Here is a 25,520-nt window from a genome sequence, read left to right as displayed (position 1 = left end):
AAGGCCCTGAACTAAGGTACCACAAACTAGAGAAGTTTGCCTACTCCTTAGTGATAGCCTCACGAAGGCTACGACCTTACTTTCAGGCTCACACAATAAGAGTCCGTACGAACCAACCCATGAAGCAAATCCTCCAGAAGACGGATGTTGCAGGGAGAATGGTTCAATGGGCGATCGAGCTCTCCGAGTTTGATCTGAGATACGAAACTCGGACAACAATTAAAGCCCAATGCCTCGCCGACTTCATTGCAGAATATGCCGGTGAACAAGAGGAAAAGCCGACTACATGGGAGCTCTATGTAGACGGGTCCTCCAACAAGACAGGGAGCGGCGCGGGCATAATATTGGTAGATGGAAAAGGAACCCAGATAGAGGTCTCCTTAAAATTCGAATTTCCGGCTTCAAATAATCAGGCAGAATATGAAGCCTTGATTGCCGGATTAAAGTTAGCAGAAGAAGTTGGCGCCACAAAGGTGATGGTCTATAGCGACTCACAGGTGGTGACTTCCCAAATAAGCGGAGAATATCAGGCAAAGGATCCTAATATGGAGAGGTTCTTAGAAAAAACCTTGGAGCACCTTGGGCACTTTGCGGAAACCGAGGTCAAACACATAACTCGGGATCTAAATAGCAGAGCGGATGCCCTATCCAAGTTGGCAAGTACCAAACCAGGAGGAAACAACAGAAGCCTGATCCAAGAAACTCTCCAAGAGCCCTCGGTGTCAAAAATAAAGAATGAACAAAAGGTGCTTGAAGTAGTCGGATTAAACCTCGGATGGATGAATCCTTTAGTCGAATACCTGAAATTCGACATCTTCCCCAAGGAGGAGAAAGAAGCTAAAAGGATCCGAAGGGAAGCACAACATTATACTTTGGTAAGAAATGTCCTTTACAGAAGAGGAATATCAACACCATTGCTAAAGTGCGTACCGACCTCAAGAACCACCGAGGTGTTGGAAGAGGTACATAGTGGGATCTGCGGAAACCATCTCGGAGCAAGGTCGCTGGCCAGAAAAATAATCCGAGCAGGATTCTATTGGCCGACCTTGCAGAAAGATGCCACAGACTTTGTGAAAAAATGCCAACCATGCCAGATGCATGCGAATTTTCACGTAGCTCCACCAGAAGAGCTTATCAGTATCACTTCCCCCTGGCCTTTCGCAAAATGGGGAATGGATTTGTTAGGTCCTTTTCCCCAAGCGCCAGGACAAATCAGGTACTTGATCGTGGGAATAGATTACTTCACAAAGTGGATAGAAGCAGAACCATTAGCCACTATCACCGCTCAAAGAAGTCGCCGGTTCCTCTACAAAAACATCATCACAAGGTATGGAATACCTTATTCCATCACCACAGATAATGGAACCCAATTCACCGACGCCACCTTCAGAAGTCTGGTAGCCAGTATGAAAATCAAACATCAATTCACCTCGGTAGAACACCCACAAGCCAACGGGCAAGTCGAGGCAGCTAACAAAGTCATACTGGCAGGACTGAAGAAGAGATTACAGGAAGCAAAGGGAGCTTGGGCTGACGAGCTCCCCCAAGTGCTATGGGCTTATAGGACAACCCCCCAATCCGCCACAGGAGAAACGCCCTTCCGACTAGTCTACGGCGTAGAAGCCATGATTCCAATAGAAATCAATGAGCAAAGCCCAAGGGTAATTCTCCATGATGAGGTCGGAAATATACAGGGGCACAAAGAGGAGCTCGACTTGCTCCCCGAGGTCCGAGAAGGTGCCCAAATAAGAGAAGCGGCATTAAAGCAAAGGATGACTACTAGATACAACAAGAAAGTCATTCGAAGAGCTTTTGTCCTGGATGATCTGGTCCTCATCAGAAACGACATTGGAGTCAACAAATCAGGAGAAGGAAAGCTCGCCGCAAATTGGAAAGGGCCATACAAAATCAAGGAAGTGTTAGGGAAAGGTTATTATAAAATAACCGACCTAGACGGCACTGAGCTACCAAGGTCGTGGCATGCTTGTAATATGAAAAGGTACTACAGTTAGAAGCGAACTCTACTCCCTGATGTACTCTTTTCCCAGCTTCATGATTTTTTCCCAAAAAAGGGTTTTTTCTGGAGAGGGGTTTTTAACGAGGCATCATAGTAGAGGCTAAGGGAAAACATACTGTCAAGACCCTTAGTAGCAAAAAGGTACCTTCCCAATTAATAAAGATCTCTTTTACAATATCTCTCTTAATATCCTCCTTTATTTTTTATAAGTCTTTCTACGAAACGCGCCGACTTAAGCTCGACAAAACGTGAAAATCCCATGAACCAACCTAACATGGTCGTCAGGATGAAACGACGAGGTACAAGTCGGCGTAAAGAGGTTATATGAGTTGATCGTATTAAACTCGGGAATTATCCGATTCTTAAGTCGAAAGGAAATCCGAGTAAGACAAACTCGAAAGAGCTCCGAGTAAAAGAAAACCGAGCTCCGAGTAGAGGAAAAACGCATCACAAAAATAACCTAAGTCATAAAAACTCACTAAAGCAAAGTTGAGTATAAAGGATAACAAAAGAGATAGGAAAAACCTGAAAAAGCTTAAAGGTCGCATACAAGCCTTTGCACGAAAAAGGCTCGAGAAAACAATGCAAGCTAACAAAAGGTTTTTTCCGAAAAGATCAAACATATCCAAAACAGAAAAGCATGTGCACGCATAAGGTAAATTAAACCCTTATCCAAAAAAGGGCATTTATTTTGTTTAAAACCCTTATCCAAAAAAGGGCACGGACAGGAATATTTTTGTTTACGGCCTTAAAAGGCCAGAAGGAAATTGTTCACAACCACCAACAAATAAATAGAAGTTTAAAAAAGGGGGGACCCACAGGCCGGGCCCCCATATAGCCATAAAAAATAATAGAAGTCATTTTTTGATCGGAGTAGAGGAATCACCACCACCAGGGGAAGCGCCACCAGGACCGGGAGGAGGAGCCGAAGAGGAAGTCGGGGCAAGGATTGAAGAACTCGGAGCATCTTTGGAACGAGGAGGAGACTCAATAATCCTCTGTCCCCGAGTCTTTAGGTCTGACTCGGAAACGACTTCGGGGGCAGGAGGATCAACAATGGCACCATCAATAACCACTTTGTCAGGATGTAGTGGAGAAAGGTCCAGGTCGGGGGCTATAACCCTGACCTGCTCCAAGAAAATTCTCCAAGACTCCTCGGCGCCCTCGGCGATAGAATCCTCCAACTCGGCGTATGCGTTCCGGGAATTCAGCAAGTCCTTCCTCACAGCAACAATATCTTGAAAAAGACTGTGATAGCTCTCTTGCGCTGTTTTCCTCAAATTTGCCTCCAAGGTGCATTGGGCCCGCAGCTTACCCTCCTCCTCCTTAAGGTGATCCCTCTCCTTCCTCAGTCTATCTCTCTCCTCCTTCAATTCTTTCTCATGTTTTTCATAAATGAGAAGTCTCCCCTCCAACTCCTCAACCCTCGAGGATGCCCCCAAAGAGCTGAGGGGAGCCTTCTCAAAAATGTCCAAGAGTTTGTTACAAACACCCGCTGTCCTAAAACTCTCCTCGGCCATGGCGGTGAGGTGGTTTCGAACAGAAACATCATCCATACTTATAAAAGGATAGATGTTCTTTCGGACGAATGCCAAAGCATCCGCCTTAACCCCGCCATCAAAAGAAGAAGAGCCAGACTCTGAAGTCTTGCGCTTCTTCTTCTCGGGCTCGGAGAGAGTTTGGGCAGAAGGGGGTGGTCGGGGCAAACTTGAGGAAGAAATGACAAGGGGTTGAGAGGGAGTACCCACATTCTTAGGAGGAGGAGGAGGAGGTGGAGAGATGACCGTCTTGGCCCTAGCCCGGGACTTTGCCTTAGCCTCCTGGACCCTTTGGTAGGCCTCCTGAGCGTTCCTTTTTGCCATATCTACAAAAGAAGCAACCAAGTTACAAGTCGGTAAAATACAAGTCGGCGAGAACAACTCGGAAATAAGAAATGCATGCGCTACCTATGCAAGATTGAACAAAAGTCGACGTCCCCTGAAGGATTTTTCTCGTATCTAAGTATGGGGCCCTCCCCCACGCTTCTCGGAAAAACCCCACAATGGCCGCCTCCACCTCGTCTAGGTCATCTAGACCAATCTTTTCGCAAGGGGAGGCCGGCAACCAGTAAAGGGGAAAGCGAGGGGAGGAATGCTCGTCCAGAAAAAAGGGGTGGTGACCCTCTACGGCTTGAACTTTGAAAAAGAAGTTTTTGAAGTCGTGAAAAGATTCATCAAAAAGGGTGAAAATCCTCCGACCTTGAATAGCTCGGAAGGATACCCATTGCTGTTTGTTGTTTAGCCCACTAAAGGGCTTAGTCATATGAAAAAGATAAAAGAAAATTCTCAAGGAAGTCGGAAAGTCCAGAGCGTGGCTGATAAACTGATAAATCTTCAAAAAACCCCAAGAATTGGGGTGAAGTTGAGTAGGGGCAACTCTACAGTGATGCAAAACAGATATCTCGAAATCGGAGAAGGGAAGAAAAACACCCAAACGGGTGATCATACATTCATACATAAAGAAAAAATGAGGGGCCGCCTCATTCTCCCTCCCAAAACAGACCCGGTCTTCAGGACCCGGGATTATCAGTTCATATCTTGGCTCGTCCTCCTCCGAAGTACAGAGCCTGTGATGAGTACGAAGATGAGTAATGAACTCAGCATCGACCAACGGTTCCTCCCCAAGAACCGTAACGTCAACCCACTGAGAAAGAATGTCTACAGAAGCCATTTTTTATATAAAGAAAAAGTGGCAGAGACCTACAAAAAGGAAAAAGAAAAAGAAAAATAAAAAAACAGGGCCCCTAAAGAGGAGAGACATGAAGCTAGAATCTACAGGACAACCTATCCACTCGCAAAACAAAACATGCAAACATAAAGCATGACATGAAAAAACAAAACTAACCTTTATCCGAAAATGAAGGTTGGAGAAGAACAGAAGTCTTCGAACGCAAGAATGCAGCACGAACAAGATAAGGAGAAGTTTGAAAGATTGCAGAAACGGAAAATAGAAAGAGAGGGAAAGTATTTATAAATACACCTAGGGGCATAATGGTAAAAACGGAGCAGTCATTAATGAGATTGCACCGTTACCAATGCCCTCAACACTTCCCCAACGGACACGACGCTTGAACTGACGTAACTGTCAGAAACAAAAGGTCGCGAAAATCACGTCGGTTTCTAAGACCCACGTTTTCTTCAAACAAGTCGACTATGCACCCGAGTTGAATACTTGAACCCAAACTTTAAAGAAAAATTGGGCTCAAGTAGGGGCACTTGAACCCAAACATATTTTTAATTATCACTTGTTTTATTTTATTTTTTTAATTACTACTGAAATAATTGAATAATACTAAATGTCATATTATTGGATAACTCTTGAAATTATAGATGTTAAATTAAATAAATTAATTTTGAATTATTATTTTCTTAACATATTGCATTTGTCGAAGTGTAAATGTTTAGTATAAAAAGATTTTATTAAGGTTTAAAAATTCAAAACTGTAATATTCATATTTTTATATGATATATGTTCATACCCTGGCCCAACGATAAAGGCCCAAGTCCAAATAAAAGGCCTAACCTGAAGGGTTACGCCTAGACAAATACCGACCTTCACATAAGAAGTCGGTATCAACCACGACCTGATCTGAAGAAGTCGGGCAAGAGATTAGCTGGCAGATAAACACTCATTCAAATGAGTAACCGCCCCGAAAATCTCTCTAACCACTTCATGAAGCCGTATCTTAACCTCCCCAAGATAATGGGGACGGTTAGCACCCTAAAAATACGGCACTACACCAACGGTGGTTATTGGCTCACCACTATAAATACCCTGACACCCCTCAGGTATCTCTAAGCCCAATACTCTCTAGACCTGCTTACACCCTTGCTAACTTAGGCATCGGAGTGTCTTTGCAGGTACCACCCCCCATTCACACGCGAGCACAAGTCGGACGGAGCCTCCCGAGCTGCGTACCTACCCGGAGTTCTCATCCATCGCACACTTGGGCCGCCAAACGCCATCCGTCGTATTAATCTCCGGTTACCTACCGTAACAATATATAATAGAAGGATTTGGATTTTCTAGAGGACTTTGTTAGATAGATAATAATTTTTGTGAATAATATGAACAATAAATTTTAAAATTTGTCTAATAAAGTAAAAATATATTATATTTCTAAATTATTTACGTAAATTTTAATATTAGAATAATCATTCGCACACCTGGTGAATTGAACATTCGATATATCTATTGTTCGTATTGTTTAGTATTTTTATTGTGTATCTATATTTTTTTTTAAATTTTGATTTTACTTTCCTTCTAAAATGAAAATTAAAAATTTAGAGGATTCAAATTTATAATGGAAATATGAAAAAAGATTGTTGTATAATTTTTTCCTTTAAAATATTTTTTATTATATATATTTATAAAAACAGTTTTATTCAGTAGTCAATGATTTTCGTAAACAATGTGAACAATAAACTTTAAAATTGGTCAAATAAAATAAAAAACATACTATACCCCTATGAAAATTACAAAAATCGTAAATAAAACTATACATAATTGTATTGTTCACTAAATTCATTGTTTACTTATATTTTTTCTTATAAAATATATTTATGTTCTCAACTGATTTCAGTATCTTAATGAAGTTATTAAACAATTTGTCATGGCAATTAATTTTATTTTTATTATTTTACACACAATTAATAAATAAAAGCGAAGTTTTTTATAATGCATTTATTTTTTATTTTTACTTATAAATAAGTTTAATAAGTGCCCTAAGTATACTGACGAGAAGAATGTGATAATTAATTTTGCAACGAATGCTCTAAATAGTTAAATACCATATTAATAAATAATAACTTTTCACAGATTGCAAAACAGTAATATTTATTAATACACGCTAATAAATTAGAACTCAAATAATATACTTCGTACTCAGTATGAAAGAAATTACGAATTTCAATCTTTTTATTTTTAATAAAAAAAATATTTATTAATACACATTGCTGACTTTCCTTTTAGAATGTAGAGTGGTGACTGGTGCTGTTGCATTGGCCAATGAGGGAAGTCGGTGTATATTTTTTGGACAGGGCACAGGAGGCAGTGTAGTTGAAAAATTGAACCCTAATTTCGTTGATTGAGTGATTGACTGATCATTGATTTTGGAGTTTGTGTATCGAGAGAGATTATGGAAAGCGGGAAGATACTAGAGCTGAGGCAATTGATAGAGGCATGCAAGTCCAATCCTTCATTCATCCACGACCCTTCTCTTTCCTTCTTCAAGTCTTATCTTCTCAGGTATGCGTATGTATGTATGTATGTATGTATGTATGTATGTATGTATGTATGCTTCACTCTCTCTATCTCTAAGAATGAATGTATGAACTCTGCATTACGCAGCCTGGGTGCTCGCATCCCCCCGAATCCCAAAACGGTGAGCCTCTCCTCTCTTCTTCTCTGAATCTCTCTGCTCTGCTATGCTTCTGTTGTGTTCTACCTCTACCAACCATGTATGCAGGAACCAGTTGATGTTGATGACATAGTCGAATCTGACATAGACCTCGATGATTCTGATCTTGTTGAACCCGATAATGATCCTCCTCTAAAGGTGCTCTGTGCTTATCTCATCTATGTCTCCCTTTATCTCCTCTGCAACTCAACTAATATTTATACTTTCTATCATTAAATGAGGCAGATGGGCGACCCTTCCGCTCAAGTAACACCAGACATGATCGATGCTGCACAACTAGCAAAATCAAGGGCCATTGATTATATATCACAAAGCATGCTCTCTCTCTCTCTCTCTGGTCTTCTTTTGTTTTATTTCTTCTACTTACTTTAAATCCTGTTCTTCATTTTCAATGGCGCTTTTCCAGATAAGTTGGATCAAGCAGTTGAGCAACTAACAGAAGCTATATTGCTAAACCCACATTCAGCCATACTCTATGCTACCAGAGGTACATACTCTTACTCTCCCATACACACAGCTTCCAGAACGAGATACCTTTTCACAAATTCATTCCATTATCTTTCCAAGGCTTTATTTGTTCACTGTTTGCATCACTTATTGGATTTCTTGTTTTCAGCTAGTGTCTTATTGAAATTGAAGAAACCAAATGCTGCTGTCCGTGATGCTGACACTGCACTGAAGGTTATTATTAATTTTGTAGTTTAGTAATTGGCCTAGTATATAAGTTGATTTGATTTAGTCATAGCTTCTTGCTCATAGAGCACGGTCTTAAAAGAATTTTTGCACAAATATGTATGTGTGTTCTCAGAGGTATCTCGTCTGTTCCAGATTAATCAAGACTCAGCCAAAGGATATAAAGTTCGAGGCATGGCAAGGGCCATGCTGGGACTCTGGGAAGAAGCAGCAAGTGATCTTCATGTTGCTTCAAAGTTAGATTATGATGAAGACATTGGTATGGCACTTAAAAAGGTAATTTGAACACCATGTTCGGTAGACCAACCTTCAAAATGATTTTCTCTTTTTTTTTTTGAATTTTTAAAATTATATCTCTCGGTTAGACAGGTTGAACCTAATGTTCGCAAAATTGAGGACCATAGGAGAAAATATGAACGGTTACGAAAGCATAAGGAGGAGAAAAGAGCAGAACTCAAAAAACAAGAAGCAGCTGAAGCTCAAGTGAGTGTATTGTGTAGCATAACGCTTCCATCATTGGGTAGTCTCTTGATAGTTAGGCATTGCTGGGCGACACATCTTTTGTACCAAAACATTTAAGCAGCACATTATCATCAATCTTCTTAATTATGTCTTGGGCATTTTTCCTTTTCTAGAAATGACATTTCAGCTGATAATTTTTTTGTTGGGTAGTCCAGCTCTGTTTTAATCTCTCAACAATTTTCCTTTGTCTTGCAGCATTATCTACAAGGTTAAAGTAGATTTACTTTGTCTAGGTTACTCTAAAGTTGAGATGTAACATAATATTCAATCAACTCATAATTTCCGGATTTATAATTTTATTGTAATTGTTATGTCGTTTGGTCTTTCTGCTGAAATTCCCTGTTGGACTTTTTCTACAGGTTCAGGAAGCATTGTCTGCTCTGAAAGATGGTATGTCTCTATACTTCCATCTACTTGATGTTATTAAAATTCCCAAAATTTTTTGTTTTACTTGTCTGATCGCTTTCCTGCATACTTTACCTGCGGTTCTGATAATAAAACTTGACAGTTTTAATCTGCATATTGCATCAGTATGTCTACACACCTACATTACAGCCTTGGAATCCTTCTCGGATAGTATTTGCCAAAATGGTACTTTCATGATGATGGGAATGGCTCCATGACAGATTTTGTATAACTAATTTTTTATTTTAACGATTTACTTAGAACTACAATGTAAATTGTCTATAAGTCTGTTTGGTTAACCGCTAGCATGCTGTTCAAGGTGTTTCCAGTATATTTTCACCAAAAGGTGAGGAGGTTCTTGGTCAAAAGTACATTGGACCGACCAACAGGCTATTTATTTTCTTCTTTTACCTCTGATATATTTAAGTTAAATTTTGATCTTTGAGGTCAAGGTATCCCTCCAGCCATTGGAATTTAAACGGAGAAGAGGGTGAACTTTTTTAATTAAATGACACATTATGTTTTGCGGCTTTTGACAGGGCAAGTCATTGGTATTCACTCAGCTATTGAATTGGAAAAGAAGTTGAATGCTGCATCAAAGACATCTCGCCTGGCAATACTGTATTTTACTGCAGCATGGTGTGGCCCCTGTCGATTTATTTCCCCTGTTTATACAAACTTGGCAGGGAAGTACCCAAAAGTTGTTTTTCTAAAAGTTGACATAGATGAGGCAGCAGATGTTGCTGCACGTTGGAATGTCGCCAGTGTTCCTACATTTTTCTTTATAAAAAACGGCAGAGAGGTTGATAGTGTGGTGGGGGCTGACAACAATGCACTTGAAAGGAAGATTGCACAACATGCCAGCCCTCTTTAAGTGAGTAGCTAATAAGGACCTTGTTAGAACTTGCAATAAAATGAATTTCATTGATGTTGCTTTTGCGTATATGTTCATAGTGCTAACATAGCCAAAGATTAATGGAGTTTGTCATGGCTTGAGTTTCCGGTCTTATTGACTATTGAGTGTAAAAAATATTACTGTTGATTTTAGATTCGTGATGACTGGTGGAGAAACAAAAGATGATGACTTATCTGGAACATTGAGGATCAGTTTCACCTGAATTTATTCCTTCCTTTGGAAATTGGAACTCTAGCTAGCTGAAGCTTCAGTACTTCATTAGGACTTAGGAGGCAACTTGTGTTTTGTCTCTCTTCCCTGCTGATAAGTAGGCTGGGATTCCATCCAGCTGTTATTACGTCTTTTTTTTTTTTTTTTCTTGGACAAGGCTATTATTACATCTAATAAGTAGAAAGTAAAAGATTATCCCGAAAAAGGTTTCTTTTTATTTTGATCTTTAAGTTTTTGGGCTGAAGACGGCTTAAAAGAGAGAAGAAAGAAACGGAGAAAGAGAATGACAAAGTCCACTGCAGCTTGGTTTGATAAAGTAAACTTATAAAACCTAATTTTTTAGAGTTTTTTAGTAGTAGTAGTATTTATGTTTAGTAAATAAAATTAAAAATGATTTTTAATAAATATAAGTAATAATAATTGTGTTTGGTATAAGAATTGTTTAAATTTAAAAAAATTATAATGGACAAATGTAAGAGTTAAATTTAAAAATTAATTAATATATTAAGATATATTAAATTTTTTAATTTTGATAATACAAGTCTAACTTTAAAAAGTTATATTTTAGATGGTTTCAAAATTCAAAAGCATCTCCATTTTTTTAAAACTACAAGTACAAGTATATAGTTATTTTGATTTAAGGAACTTATAAGTATTTCTTAAAAAAAATTTACCAAATTAAACTTAAATGATATTTCAAAAACAAAGTTGAGGTAATATGCAAAATAGTTCTTAAAATTTTGAACATGAATTAAAATAGTCCTTTACTTTCATAGATGACTAAATAAGTCCCTGAAATTTACTTTTGTGAACCTCTGATAGTTTCTAACCCAAATTTTCATTAGTACAGTCGAATTGTTAAGTGCTAACATAACATCCCAACGGTAAATTGATATGAACACTACATTAGTATGATCAAAACGATGTCTTAAATTGGTTGACTAGACTCAATTTAGTTTTTTTTCTAATATAAGATCCTAATACCAAAAAATTACAGTAACATCATCTTTGACTCGGTTTGTGTTTTTATGTTGTGTGATATATGAATTCATATAAGACCCATAAGGCTGCATTTGTTTATAAGACGGGATATTAAGATATAGACATAAGGATATAAATTATGTTTAGCAAGTAGGATATAGATAAAGATAGTGTCTTGGATGAATTAATGTATTTTATGTCATTTCTGATAAAAAGGACCCAGAGACAACTTGTTTTTTAATTTTTTTTATTATTACTATCAAATTTTTATAATATTTTTTTTATTTTAAATTTTGTGTGAAGAAAAAAATAAAGATCAATTAGACTTTTAATATTTGTTCTATCTTATTTTCACTTCATTACCAAACAAAATAGCAAAATACTAATTTTTATTTTTTTGTCATTTGTATCATGTTTTGAGTGTCTTGTCTTATTCTATTCTCAGAACCAAAAGCAACTTAAGAGAACACCAATGAATGTGTCCCTCACTAAACTCGTAACAAGTTAAATAATCTATCCATTATTGAACTCTCTTCTGGCAACAAGGTATTCACACTTTCACTTCAATGATCATGTAAGATACTACGCGGACCAAAAATCACCAAAACAAACAAACAAACTCTTGCAGTGAGAAAAGAAGAAAAGCTGAAGATGATGCTATAATTTAGAGAAAGGACTAAATTAAATCCAATTAACTAATTTGAAATACCATTTTAAATTTGATCATGTTAAAAAGTCGTATTTGGTATTGGCATTTAAAAGTCTAAGATAGCATTGTACTAACAAAAGTTTGATTAGAAACCAACAGAAATTCACCAAAGTAAATTTAAAGACTTATTTGGTCATTTATAAAAGTGAAAAACTATTTTGATTCACGTTCAAAAATTCAGGAACCATTCTAGACATTACCTTAAAAGATTTAATTTGTTTAGTAAGGCTGCAAGTGTAAAGCTTCACATAAAATGCCGCTTGTCTAACAAATGTTTAAAAGCTATCATTAAGGATCTGCCGCATTCAATCGATTATTTCATTGATGATCCATTTCTTGGTAAGCCTAGCAGCCAGCAGGGTCTCCATTTCCTGGCAGAATACCCCATGCTGGCAGGCTCAAAAGCAGAGGGGAAAATGTAACCATGGGGATTGGCCATTTGCCCATTATGTCTAGTAATATTCTATTGAATCAACAAAATTCCCTTTAAGACAATCTACATAGAAAGAAACTACAACATCATTTCTGTGAAGACTACTGTACAATTCTATACATTGGAAAAGAACCACCACTACGTGGATATCAATCAAAGAATAAAAGAAAGCATAAACTCATCACACCGATCAAGCCAAAAAGGAATATGAAAACCCAAATCGAATGAATGAAATGAATGTAAACTAACAAAGAGCAAAATAGATTTATGATGTACATCTTACTACCAACGGACAGACCATTTTTTCTGCATGGATTGCCTTCAACAATGACACAAACTTCAGAAGGTTATCTTTGCAGAACCACTTAAGCTTCAATTTAAGCGGTCCTAGAGCAGAGTTTCCCCGGTTGACAGCTTCAAGGTTCATTTGGGTAGACGGTCGGAATTCTGCCGCTGGATACGTCAGAACCAAAGTCACACAGCTCTCGCCAACCTCAATGACCTGTTAAGTGTTACAGAATAAACTACGCAATGAATTTTAGGTACACAAGAAAAGGGAAGGCTTAGACTTATTTAATGGGAAACTTTGTGTTGTCCACAGTAGTTTCTCTATCTAGGAAGATGGCTAAGTATTATGTATTGTGATGACTGGTGAGGTATTGCAAATTTGCAATGACGTAAGATGTTCAAAACTCTCAGGAAGCTTACCACTTTTGTAATGTCAGAAATGGAGCAACAAGATTCAACTCTGAAATAGGGAGACACGGAAGAATCTGATGACAATGAGAACAGCTGCTTAACATCTTCAATGCATAAAAGCACATAACCTTTAATCACAAAGAGCGATCTCGAGACCCATGATTTCTCTGTAAGTTGAAAACGAAAACTTTATTTTTGTAAATTAATATTTAATTTAAAAAATATATAAATCATTGCAATTATTAATTCCATGTTTTCAACCCTACTACAGTTAAATAGTACAAGATAGTCTTTGAAACAATTATGACTAAGTGGATATAGAGCTAATAATAAGGGTTTTGCTGCATAGTGTAGAAAGGACATTTGCTATAGATACAGCACTGGAAGTTTTTAAAATCCTATTATACATTTAGTATCACTGAAAACATGATGGAAAGCTTTGGAGCAACGGATGAGTTGTCTCCGTGTGACCTCAAGTTCAAGGGCTCAAGCTGTGTTCCCCACTGATACAATTATCAGGTTTGGCTGCCTACATTACACCCTTTGTGTGCAGTCCTTTCCGGACCCTGCATTAACATGGGATGATTGGCCATCGGTTCATCTAATGGAAAAAATCTTCTCCAAGAATATGATTTTATAACTAGTTCTGATATGTTTTTATAAAATGTTATCTTTCAGGAGTCAGAGCTACAAAGTATCTAGAAGTCTGGTGACAAAAAAAAAAAAAATATACAGGAAATGACCATTGCAGCCAACTGAGGTTAACTCGGTAGTTCAGTCTTCCCCCTCCCCATAGGTACTGGGCTTCTACGGGTCACCAAAAACAGATATGACCACTGTCTGCCATTCTCATTCCAAATTGAGTATAAAGAATTAAGTGCAACATAAAATGATTGGAAAGAAGTGTACCGCTGCTATTGTTACAACTGACAAGCACCATGGAATACTGATATATGCTCACATTTGAACCACCACATACTAGGTTGTCAAACAACTGAACCTGAACCTGCTCCAAACTGCCATTTAAATTTCCAAAACCAGTCTATTATAACAGGACGAATTAGAAAAAAAAATGGAAGAAGAAAATAAACATGGTCCTAACAAAATAGAGTAATAAATTATTTGAACTTTGAAAACCAATAGGAGAAAAAGCACCATACCCTATAAAACTTTAGGCTACATGCACTTTACCCCAAGAGTTTTGAACTTGTGCAAATCGACCATCTGACCATTTCCTAGCCACAAAAATTGACTCATCTTTCCTCTATTTGTTAACAGAAATAGAACAAGTTGAAAAACCATGCAAATTGACTCTTCTGTCATCTATCGTTAACAGACCCAAGTTAAAAAATGTATTGCATATTAAGTTGCACATCGTTCTTTAGCTAAGGGGCACTGAAGTGCACATGAAATGATGCACTTACTTTTGGGGTATAGTGCACTTATTTTCCATTATTAATGAAGAAAAAGTTGGGTTGATTTACACGCTGTTAACATTCTAGGGGTAAAGTACACACGACCTATAGTTCACGGGGTAAAGTTCTTTTTTTTTTTCTATAAAAAATAAACTTTCATAGAGACATGCATTTAAAGAAAATGAAATTATATATATAAACTATCACTCAAATCAATATTTTATAGGTATACCTTTTTATTGAGCATCTACCATTTCGAACACATGAATCAAGCATGTTACATAATAGCTCTCGTGATTTCTCAATGTTTCTTGTTACGAAAAGGTATGTTTCACCACCCTCAAAGTTCACCCTGAGAAGCCAAAAGATTACATATACAAAGCTGCTGTTTTTAGGCTCAAAAGTCGAAACATATCCAGGTGATTCAGAAGTTGCTACTTTTTTTAGCTCAAAAAACATGCGAGTGCACTGACCTTAACAGCTGAAGCCCCATCCCAACAAGCACTTCAAAAACTTCTTCTACCTTGTGGCAACTCAATACACTCAAAGTTCCTGGATGGCATTTTAAGAAGGCTTTTTTAGTACATATATGTATATATGTGTATATATATAAGCAGCAATCAGGTGAGAATGTTCAACTTTTATAAGGTGTGAATATGGTTGTGAAAATGCCATTGTTTGCAGTAGAAGGTTGTGAAAATATGATAAATGGCAAGCATTAAGAGAAATTCCACATTTTACATAAATTAATATGATAATCATGGGAAATTGGGCAAAGAGAATCCACTATAGATACGGGGAAGTTCAAGTGCCAACAAAAGGTCATAGCCTACCTGACCCTTCAGAAGCTACATTGATTAGTAGCACATAGAGCTTCTTAAGACTGCTCAGCAGTACTGCAACCTCTCTACATGGGAAAAACAATAAATAACAAAAGTCATGTCTGGAATGTGCAACTTTTAGAGTACAAATAATAATAATCAGTTCAGAACAACATAAACAGATAATTATTTTGGAAAGATTCATGCTTCCTATGGTGATTACCAATGGATCTAGAACTGAACTTGACAGAGAAAAAAGAAAAAGAAATAAAATCAAGTAATGCAGCTCAAACATTTTACATTACTATTTTGTGAAATGAAATTCATCATCTATGAAATATGTTTCAGAATTCTTCACAACAGTTTTGAACTTTTTATCTACTTGATCCTTTTATATATTTAGAGATTAATAAAAGCTTTTTGCAAATATTTGACAACAATACAACACACAATTTTCCACTTTATTTAAAAAGGTATATATGAAATTTGTATTTGATTATTCCATTGCAAATATTATGATTTGCTTCACATGATTATGATTATTAAAATGTGAAACTCATTTACAAGAATTCTCTAGTACTCCTTTCAAATTAAAATAGAAGCTCAAGGCAAATATCATTTCTTTGTTACACCAAAGGGTAAGTATTCAGACTCTCAAAAAGATGGCTAGTTTGGTACTGTCCTTGCTTATTACTATTATTATTATAAAAAAAGAAGGAAAAAGAAACTGTGTCATTTATATAAATCTCCATGGAGAACTATTGAATGCAATCAATAGGAAACAGTGTTACTTTGACAGTTAGAACAATGGAAAAAATTGATTGATATATATAAGAAAGATTATGAGAGAAAACAGATGTCATTACAAATATGCACAACGATAAACATTTGCAGAGCTAATGCTCACCATGGGTAAAGAGCATAAGAAATTTTAAACACGAAAGAAGTGATTATAAACAATAATTGACTCAGCCTCAGAAACAATTTACTGCAGAAATAACAATATATATATATATATATATACAGTATTATGCTAAGTAAACAAAACTGTCAGATAAAGTTATTAACCATTTGACTCTTCTTATCAAATTTGCTTAAATTCTTGTGAACTGATAATTACCTTTCTATATAAATCGCCTCCCTCTGAATGACACAGCTACAACGCATGCAATGACTACAGATCTCACTAGCTTCAGAATCAGCAACACTCGAATTGAAATATGTAACTATAAAATCATCATTCTCTTGGGCACGGGAATTATGCACGGAAAATTCAGAAGAATCATCAGTGTGCAGTTCATTCTTCAAATTTCCTGATATAGGTCCTTGACTAATCTGCTCTTGTTCTTGGGACGCACTGCCATCTGTATTCTCTTCTAAAATTGACACAAATCGCTTCTTGACCTTTTTCTTGACTTTTCTTGTCAATGAATCGGCATCTTCGCTAACAAAAGAAGTATTTGCATCATTGTGACTACTAGCAGCAAAATTAATTGAACATTGCTTAGAATTTTCATCACTTAGAGAACCAAATAAAGAAATGCCATTTTCTATTGCATGAGGAATTCCCTGGCTTGGGTTGTAAAACATGTCCTTGGGTTGATTTTGGGGAACATGACCATTGACATTCCCATTCACATAATTTTTGCTTAGCAAATTATCATCCCCAGGAACTGGTGGCTCAAATTCACTGTGATCAACTTCACTACAGCTCGTGTTACTGTCAGAAGATGCCACTGAAAAGGAATCTGCGGAAAGCTGCAAAATTTCCTCCTCCATGTGTTGCCGACGATGAAAAAGGTCTTCTTGAAAATGGGGAGGAGATGAGGGGCATACAGATGATGACTGAGACCCATATACGTCATTAATAGTGGTCAATGGTGATATGTTGACATTTTCGGCCATTCTATAGGCTCTTTGATCAGCAACAGTGTCAGCAAGTGAATAAGATTTAAGTTGATCCACATCCACTCCTCCCAAATCAGAAAGACTAGCAGTAAAGTGTGAACCTCTATAATCAAAGTATTGCTGCCTACACATATCTACAAAAGAATTATCTGATTCCAAAATATTCATGCTACTTTCATCTCCTGATGCTAGGGCAGAGTCTGATGCATATCTCGAGACTTCCCCAGATTTCTCCTGATTCGTCTTGTCTCTGAAGTAATGTTTTTTCTGATGATGCAAAGCAGTTCTGGCTTCTTTGCTAGTTCCCACCGATTTATCACAAGCAATATCCATCCATTCTTTGAATTCTCGCAACCAAAGAATAGAACGCTCTTTCTTCATATGCTCAACTTTGTTTATCAAATCCACCACTTCAGCTTCATCATTAGATAAATCAGGCTCCTCTCTATTTAGAATTTCATTCCCACATGATGCAGATTCCTCATCCGAACATGAGCTAGTCATCACTTCTTCATTCTTAATACTGGCTAGACGAATGACCTTCCTCTGCTTGGGGGAAAACAATAAAACATAATAACACAATGTTTATCTCCAAATAGATAAAAAAAATGAAATTGGCAGATTTTTCAACAATGCAATAGAAAATAATCCAGATAAAATTAGCATCTATTCTGAAGTTCAATTTTCAGAAATGCAATAGGTTCAATTTCAGAAGTTAGCAAAAAAACCAACGTGCAACAGGTATCATTTATACAAATACACATCCAATTTCACCTATTACATACCCTTCTATTATTGCCCGCTTCCACTGTAGACTCATCCTTTGCAGGCACATAGATCCCAAAGCTGGCAGGTTGCTTATGCATACTGGCAATAATTATTTGTCTCTTCCAAAAATCTTCAGTGCTCATTTCCTTGTCATCTAATTTTAACTGATTGGCACAGGAAGAAAAATGTAAGTTTAGAAAGGTGGGGGGAAACAACTAAAAGCAAGAACGAATTAAATGATGTCTGAAAATGACCTCAGGGAAAAGAAAAACAAAAATACAATTAAACAACAAGAATAAGCCAACAGGACAATCAACATCTCAAGTAAGAGTATACTCTACAAAGCCACAAGTAGATACACCGCATGTGTGAGTGTGTAAAAGCAAATAACATTAACTTAAACCTTTTCTGCGCAGACGAAGATGCTAAAAACTTGTGCTCTATACCATCGAGCACAGCATAAAGGATTTCCTTCCAACCACAAGCTTTGGAGATTTGGAAGGCCAGCAAGGAACTCAAGCTCTGAAAACTTTGAAATAATATTGTAGGAAACATCAAGTGCTTCAAGTGACCTCAACTTCTCAATCCCAGACAAAGTAGTGAGAGCATTGTTCCTCAAAACTAGTTTAACAATATGACAGGATACCTGCATGATCCAACACAATTGGCACATGGGGTCCAAGAGCTAGTTCGTAAAAGACGAACACAATTAAAACAAAGGACATTAAAATTGTTCCGGCAAATAGTTTCCTTTTATAGCATTTAAGTGTTTCTAAGTGACTGGTTACCACAACCAGCTGGCATAATCAACCATATAGGTACCTGGGTGAAGGGAGCAAATGATCTGAGATGATTGAAGCCAAGGTCCAAATGTTTCAATTTGGCACACTTATGAAGATTGTCTACCTTGGCAAACTTGTTCCTGCTAAGGTCAAGCGTTTCAACAGCAGGAAGAAGCTGCAGAGACTCGTCCATGAGAACCAAGGCATTGCAAGCGCAGGAGACAAAGGAGAGGCGGTTCCACTGGGGAGAGTCCTTGATTTCAGTGATCCTGCTAGCAAAGACATGGCGGAGAGCATCGGTGGAATTGTGACAAATGATCTTCTCGAGAGTGTGGCGGAGGTCGAGCAAGGCTCTGGCGGCGGAGGTCGAGAGGTCGCAGCCCCTGAGCTCAAGAACTTTCAAGCGGCCAAAGGGGAGGAAGGACAAGGGAGTGGGGTCCCTGATGGGGGAAGGGAGCACAGAGACCACCTTGAGGGAGGTCAGCAGGCGGAGGATCCGTCGGAGCTGCTCGAGGGCGCGGTGATCCCCCAGGTCCGAGACGTATGCCCTAAGGTAGTCCACCGGTGCCCCCGCCAGCATGCTCTCCAGCTCATGCAGTGCCTCCAGCCTCGACTGCACGTAGTGCAACCCCGCCGGGTTCAGCTTCAGTACCACCGTCCCCTCGATCAGCGGCCCTGCGTGCTCCTCCACGAACTTCACCAACTTCTCCAGGTACCGATCTCCCGTCACAATCGCCATCTGATTCCCCCCTTTCGCGCTCTAATTAGGGTTTCTACCGACAAAAGCAAGCTTCCGTCTTCATGAAAAGAACCGCCGCGTCAACTCAATACAGACACGAGAGAAAGGCGTATCATGTATGATTTATGCACCTACAACTGCTGCAGCAGCAGCAGCAGCAGAAGAAGAAGAGCTTCTACTTGAGAATAACCAGAGGATGAAGAAAGAAAATGAAGGAGAGAATATCGAGGAAGCGAACGAATTCAGAGTAGAAAGCTAGAGAAAGGTGGTTTGGGAGGGATGGGCGAAACAGAAACGGCCATGGGTACGGATGAAGAGAAGCGTTTGAGAATTGAGATGGTGACTTTTTTTTTTCTATTTTTGTTGTAATAAAATCGATTCAAAATATTATCTCAAAATTAATATAAATATATATTAAAAATAAATTAAATTATATATATTTATACATAAATATATTAAATATTAATTTTAATAATTAATTTTAATATATAAATAATATTTTTAAAAAATTAAATTTAAAAAATTATAATTCTAATGAACTAATGATTGAGGGTTTAGCAAATTGCTAAACAACACAACAGGCGTAAGTCTAATTTTCAAAAGAGGGAAAGAGGTCTCCTGCGGGATTACTAGGACACGTGGCGTACATCTTGATGCCTTTGTTTCGCTAGTCTGTCTTAAGCTGTTTAATTTAATCAAAGCGAAGTTATATCGTATACGGAAATCTATCAGGATTCAGGAAAGGATCTGTAATTCTATCCCTTTTAACATTTTAAGTTAGACCAAATTTCTTGAAATGATTGTCATTTTTATATATCTCTTTTATTTCTATTATCTTCTCTTCTCTCATCCGTAACTATGATCATTCCATAATTCATCTATGTAAGATAGTATTTGGTAGAGAAACAACAATAAAAAATTAAAATTGAGAGACAAAAATTAAGAAATAAAAATTAAAATAGATTTTAATATTTTATTTGGTGTAAAATTAGAGATAAAAATTAAAATAAGAATAAAATTTTAATTTAATTTGTACAAAAAATAAAATTAAAATTAATTAATTAAAATGAGAATATTTTAGGTGTAAAATATTATTAAAATTTTTGTTTTTATCTCTAGAAATTTTAGTTTTCTATCTTTTTATTTTTTGAAAGTACTGAAATATTGAAATTTTAGAGACAAAAATAAAAATTTTAATACCAATTTTCGAGTCTCAGTCTTCCAATCTATGTCTTAGTATCTCAAAACAAACATGACCTAATTTCTATGTACTCCTTCTCTTTTAAAATGTTGCTTCAACGTGTTAAACCAATTCTTTTTTAATTATATATTTGTTTTATACTTAATATAGTGAATGAATGATTTTCAGATAGGGCTGTGTTAAAAGTGTAGAATTTTGGTGTTCAAATATAATTAAGATTTATTATTTATCAACTCTATTAGAACATTTATTTTCCGCACTAGTAAAATTTGCAATCTTACTCGGGTATTGTGACTCTCTTCTATATTCTAATAACAAATTGGAATATAATGACAAAACAAAAAATTGGTAATTCTTTTATAGTTACTTATATTCTTGATCAATTTTATTGAATCACTTTGCTTTTTTTTTTTTCCCATGGAATCTTCGTTGTGTATACTGATACGAATCGGATAATAAAATATTGGCATGCATTCATAAATGTGTTAACTGAGAAAAGAGAAAGAAGGCTAAAGAAAGACAGACTAAATTCATAAATGTATTTAGTTTTTATAATTAACTTAACTTTTTAATTATTAAATATGTATCAATTTCTATTTTAATAGTAAATCAGATGATACTTAAAAAGAATGGAGTCTCTTTTCCCCACAACGAATCCTTCCCCAACTCTATCTCTCACGAGGTTAATAGTAATACCACTGCTAACATTTTTTAACATTTTTTATAAAAAATTAATTTTGATACAATAATAGTATAAAATATTTTATTTTATTTTATTTTTTTAAATAACAATGTTTTAAACATATATATATATATGAGAAATATTAAGAGGCTGATATTTTTATCAATATTAATAAATATTTTAGGACAATATTCTATTTTTATATTATTAAAAAATAAAATTTAGAATTTAGAATAAAAATATTTTTATTGGTCAAATATTAGACAAAAATGATAAATTCTGTTGATTATGTACCATTGAGAAATTTTGTTAATCTTGTTATAGAACGGCTAAATCTGTTATGCAACGTTCTCTTCTGATTTTGTTTATTTCTTTGTTTTAAAAGTTCACCCTACGCTCAGACCTGCACGTGAATGGTTCTGCTGTGTATATGCAAACGCAATGAAAAAATGGACAAGAGACTCATGAATCTAGTGCAAGCTGCACCAGCACGTGAATGGCTCTTGTACATACATGCGCATGCTGCATGTCTAACCAATCATTTTGGTTTACAGTCAAATAACAATTGGGTATTTCAATTTAGTAGCGCTGGTGAGCAGGCATTTCCCAGTGTCATCATAATTTTGAGGTTTACCTCAACAGAAACATGCACTCGCACTCTCCGAGTTTTCCAGAATGAGGAATAAAAGTGCACTCAGCGAAAGAGAGAAATATGCAAATACTGAGAGATGGGAGGCACAGCTTCACTTTGAACGAGGTAGTTAAGAAATATTTAAGGTAGTGTTTGTTTTCAAAATACTAAGACTTAGTATTGTATTTAATAGCTAAAAACTAAAATTAAAATTTCAGTCTCGAAACACAAAATTTTAATCCTTTTAATATTTCTAAAAACCGAAAACACAAAGAACGGAAATTTTAGAACACAAAAACTGAAATTTTAACATTTTTTTATACTTGAAAATAATTAAGTAAATATTCTTATTTCATATTCATATTTATCTTGAATCAAATAAAATATTAAGATATAACTTTTCTATACCTTTTATACCAAATATAATACAAATATTTAGTTTAGTTTCGGTTTTTATCTTCCGGTCTATGTTTCTCAATCTCAGCCTTTCCTCCAAAGGCATCCTAAATGTCAATGACCTTACTACAACCAATGCTTGGCATAAGATTAGCACCTCAGTCAGTTATATATATATATATATATATATATAGAGAGAGAGAGAGAGAGCATGAAAGGAGTTAGAAAGTAAGAGAAGTCCTCGTTGTAACAATCCATTTTTTTTTATAGACTCTATCTCGAGCTCTTCTCTGCTTCATCTGTTTTTTCTTCAATGGCAAGGAACACTGATTTTAACAAGTTGTCTAACCTTTTTTTTCCTGAACTGAACTAATCAACTGGGACCATATAGACTGGAATATTCTGTTTCATTTACAGTTACAGTGGTAAGATTTCAGATTATTATATATACAAACAAGTTACCTGCTTCCCACAAACTTAGCGTCTCTTCTCTTCCTCAATTTCCTCAAGCAGAGCCTCTAGCTCTGCTTCTGTTAGGGACTCTAACCGTTTCTGCACATTCAAAATTAATTTGTAAAAAATTCCATATACTAATCTCCTAAAGTAAGGTAGTAATTAAGTGATACTAATAAATCTGTTCACAACATAATAACCAATAATATACAATAACTCAATAAAATTGGGAAAACAGTATTCCGAGGCATGTCATGTTGAGGAACAATGTGATTAACGACGATTCTGTCCTAAATTACAAATTAAGACGTATGTATGGAAAAATATTTCTGACTAATAGACCTTTATCTTTTTTGGATATCAACATGTGTCTCAAACTCTCAGGCTTCAAGTACAAATGACAAAAGTAAAAGTAATATTTAGTGTGTAATGCCACATGACCAACTATCACACTTGGCTAAGGCTAAATTCTATACAATAGAAGCAACCTTGTTAATATTATTATGTTACCTCCATCACTTTGCTTTCATAGTCACGCAGTTGTTGAGCATATGTCATTTCCTTGTTTGAAACTCTGAATATATATGTTGAGATCCATCCAACTGTGAGGCCCAGAACTAGCACCAGTTGAACCACGTTTCCTGCTTGTAGTGGATCAACTCCAACAAACTGCCAAAAAAGAAATTGCAACTCCAAGGTTAATCCCAGTGCCTAAATGAATGCCTATAGAAAATCCATATCTCATGGTATGTTAAAACAAGAGGGGAAGTATAATCCAATAACTGAAACCAAGGTACCTCTAATCCAGCTTTTAAGGCAATGCCAAGGAAAGTAACTCCCAGTCCAATTAAGAGAACATCTTTCCTTGTATATCCAAATGGTATCTTCTGTAACATCCAAAAATATAGTTAAAGTGAGCACACATCATTACTTACTTCCTTGATTCCTTCAAATAGTACATACTTGACAAAAATGATGGAGTGATAGTGATACATGCCTGTGCTTGAGGAGAGGGAGAGGGAGTGCTAGTAGGGTCTGAAGAACTATTTTTAATTGTACGGATAGAGAATCTGTTACGTTTCGCTGTGAATGATGTAAGCGTCTTTGCATTTAGGGTTGTGGAACGGGGGAGCACTGTTCCGGAAGAAAAAGAACCTGAGGGTCAGATATGCATTACAAGTAACAAGAACAAGAGGACTGAAAATCTGAAATAGAAGGAATAATAAATAGTTGAGTACTGAGTAGGAGGTAATTGAAGTGGCTGACCTGTCCCTGTGTTGAAGCTTGAAGGGGTTGGCAAAGAAGAAGCAGGCAGACGCAGAAAGGAGGGGATTGGGCATCCTTGGAGTGGAAGGGTGAAATTTGCATATCCGATTCCGAATCTAATTCCAATTGGAGGAGTAGAAGGGGCCATCATAGAATAGTAGTAAGAGTTTGAAACAGCTAGCCTGGGAGGGAGGGATAAGCCTGTGAATGGAGTCATAGTGCCAATTGCGAAATGAGATTAGAATTGATATTTTAATGAGATGACACTTGAGATATGAGGCTAGATAGCCCTGATTTGTATGGTGTAATGTGTTGCTTGTCCAACCGCGTTGCAAATTCCTCTGCCTCCTTCTCTTGCACACGTGTCGCTAGTGGCTACACCTTGCCTTTCATGGGAGAATTTACCCAGGGTTTATTTGGTCTGGGTCTTGTTTTTATTTTTAATATTTTTTATTTTTTATTTTTTAATTTTTGTTAAAAAATAAGAAATGGAAATAGAAATGTTAATTTTATTTTTTTTAATTTTAAAAACAAAAAATATCTAAAAAGATAAAAACACAAACTAAATGTACTCTTGTTCTCAAAAAATTAATATTTATTAATTAATGATTTTATATTAGTATTATAAATTTATAATTTTTTTAATTTGAATCTAATATATTAATAAAATAAAATTCTAAATTCTAAATCATAAAGTTTAAAATACTAAATCTTAAATCCTAAAATAAAAATTAACATTAAATTGACATAAATAAGACAAAACAAGAGTGTTTATTTGTCCTCCGAACATACAATAAATTTTGGGTTAACTACCAAAAATGTCCTTGAATTATTCAAACGCTGACAAAAATACATTCAAATTTTATTATCGATAAAAATATCTTTAAATAATTTAAAAACATAACAATAATACCCAATAGTAAATATATATTTTTAAAAATGCCTTGAAGATTGAATTTTGATATGATTTTTTACAAGAATAATTAAAAAAATGAGATATTATTATTCTTAAAATTTGGTATTTTTTTCTAAGTATATATTTTTTGTGATTTTTTAAAAGTATTATTAGTTGTTAACAAAAGAATTACAAATATATATATATATATATATATACTCAACAAAAAATCACCAAATTTTAAGGATACTAATATCTCATTTTTTTTAATCATACTTGCAAAAAATTGTATCAAAATTCAATCTCTAATATATTTTTTGAGAAATACATATTTAATGTTAGATAATCTTGCAAAAGAACTAACATTAAATATGTATTTCTCAAAAAATATATTAGAGATTGAATTTTGATGCAATTTTTTGCAAGCATAATTAGAAAAATGAGATATTATTATTCTTAAAATTTGGTGATTTTTTATTAAGTATATATTATTTTTTGATTTTTTAAAAGTATTATTGGT

The 25,520-nt window shown here is 35.8% G+C and overlaps 3 protein-coding genes across 8 annotated transcripts; 1 reads left to right on the top strand and 2 right to left on the bottom strand.

The window, feature by feature from the left end:
* Positions 1–6,957: 6,957 nt before the first annotated feature.
* Positions 6,958–10,426, top strand: LOC112792108 (TPR repeat-containing thioredoxin TDX). Of its 2 annotated transcripts, XM_072212815.1 has the most exons (11): positions 6,958–7,303; positions 7,406–7,439; positions 7,524–7,613; positions 7,701–7,788; positions 7,882–7,962; positions 8,092–8,156; positions 8,304–8,444; positions 8,538–8,651; positions 9,050–9,080; positions 9,635–9,969; positions 10,144–10,426. In XM_072212815.1, the coding sequence occupies exons 1-10, from the start codon at positions 7,194–7,196 to the stop codon at positions 9,967–9,969; spliced, it is 1,089 nt and encodes a 362-aa protein (XP_072068916.1). In that variant the 5' UTR covers positions 6,958–7,193; the 3' UTR covers positions 10,144–10,426. The 2 variants fall into 2 exon arrangements, with proteins under 2 accessions (XP_072068916.1, XP_025690984.1); XM_025835199.3 differs by having other exon boundaries at positions 9,635–10,426.
* Positions 10,427–12,208: 1,782 nt separating this feature from the next.
* LOC112792107 (uncharacterized) lies at positions 12,209–19,876 on the bottom strand. Of its 5 annotated transcripts, none has more exons than XR_011870049.1 (11): positions 18,778–19,876; positions 18,359–18,601; positions 17,973–18,119; positions 16,400–17,733; positions 15,292–15,365; positions 14,932–15,010; positions 14,691–14,810; positions 13,953–14,059; positions 13,451–13,609; positions 13,053–13,210; positions 12,209–12,846 (listed from the first exon to the last, which is right to left on the bottom strand). XR_011870049.1 is itself a non-coding variant. In XM_025835196.3 (10 exons), exons 1-10 carry the CDS (start codon positions 19,474–19,476, stop codon positions 12,610–12,612), a joined length of 3,198 nt encoding a protein of 1,065 aa, XP_025690981.1. In that variant the 5' UTR covers positions 19,477–19,876; the 3' UTR covers positions 12,209–12,609. The 5 variants fall into 5 exon arrangements, 1 of the variants encoding a protein (XP_025690981.1); XR_003197350.3 differs by having other exon boundaries at positions 12,413–12,846; positions 13,953–14,049; XR_003197349.3 differs by lacking the exon at positions 13,451–13,609 and having other exon boundaries at positions 13,953–14,049.
* A 2,754-nt stretch (positions 19,877–22,630) lies between these two features.
* On the bottom strand, positions 22,631–24,512 carry LOC112792106 (uncharacterized). Its single transcript, XM_025835195.2, has 5 exons — positions 24,106–24,512; positions 23,837–23,973; positions 23,637–23,726; positions 23,350–23,508; positions 22,631–22,938 (listed from the first exon to the last, which is right to left on the bottom strand). Exons 1-5 carry the CDS (start codon positions 24,320–24,322, stop codon positions 22,864–22,866), a joined length of 678 nt encoding a protein of 225 aa, XP_025690980.1. The 5' UTR covers positions 24,323–24,512; the 3' UTR covers positions 22,631–22,863.
* Between the last annotated feature and the right edge of the window lie 1,008 nt (positions 24,513–25,520).

This window comes from Arachis hypogaea, chromosome 13 (assembly GCF_003086295.3).
Source record: "Arachis hypogaea cultivar Tifrunner chromosome 13, arahy.Tifrunner.gnm2.J5K5, whole genome shotgun sequence".
NCBI classification, from domain to species: Eukaryota; Viridiplantae; Streptophyta; class Magnoliopsida; order Fabales; family Fabaceae; genus Arachis; species Arachis hypogaea.
This window is presented reverse-complemented; position numbering and strand designations above follow the sequence as displayed.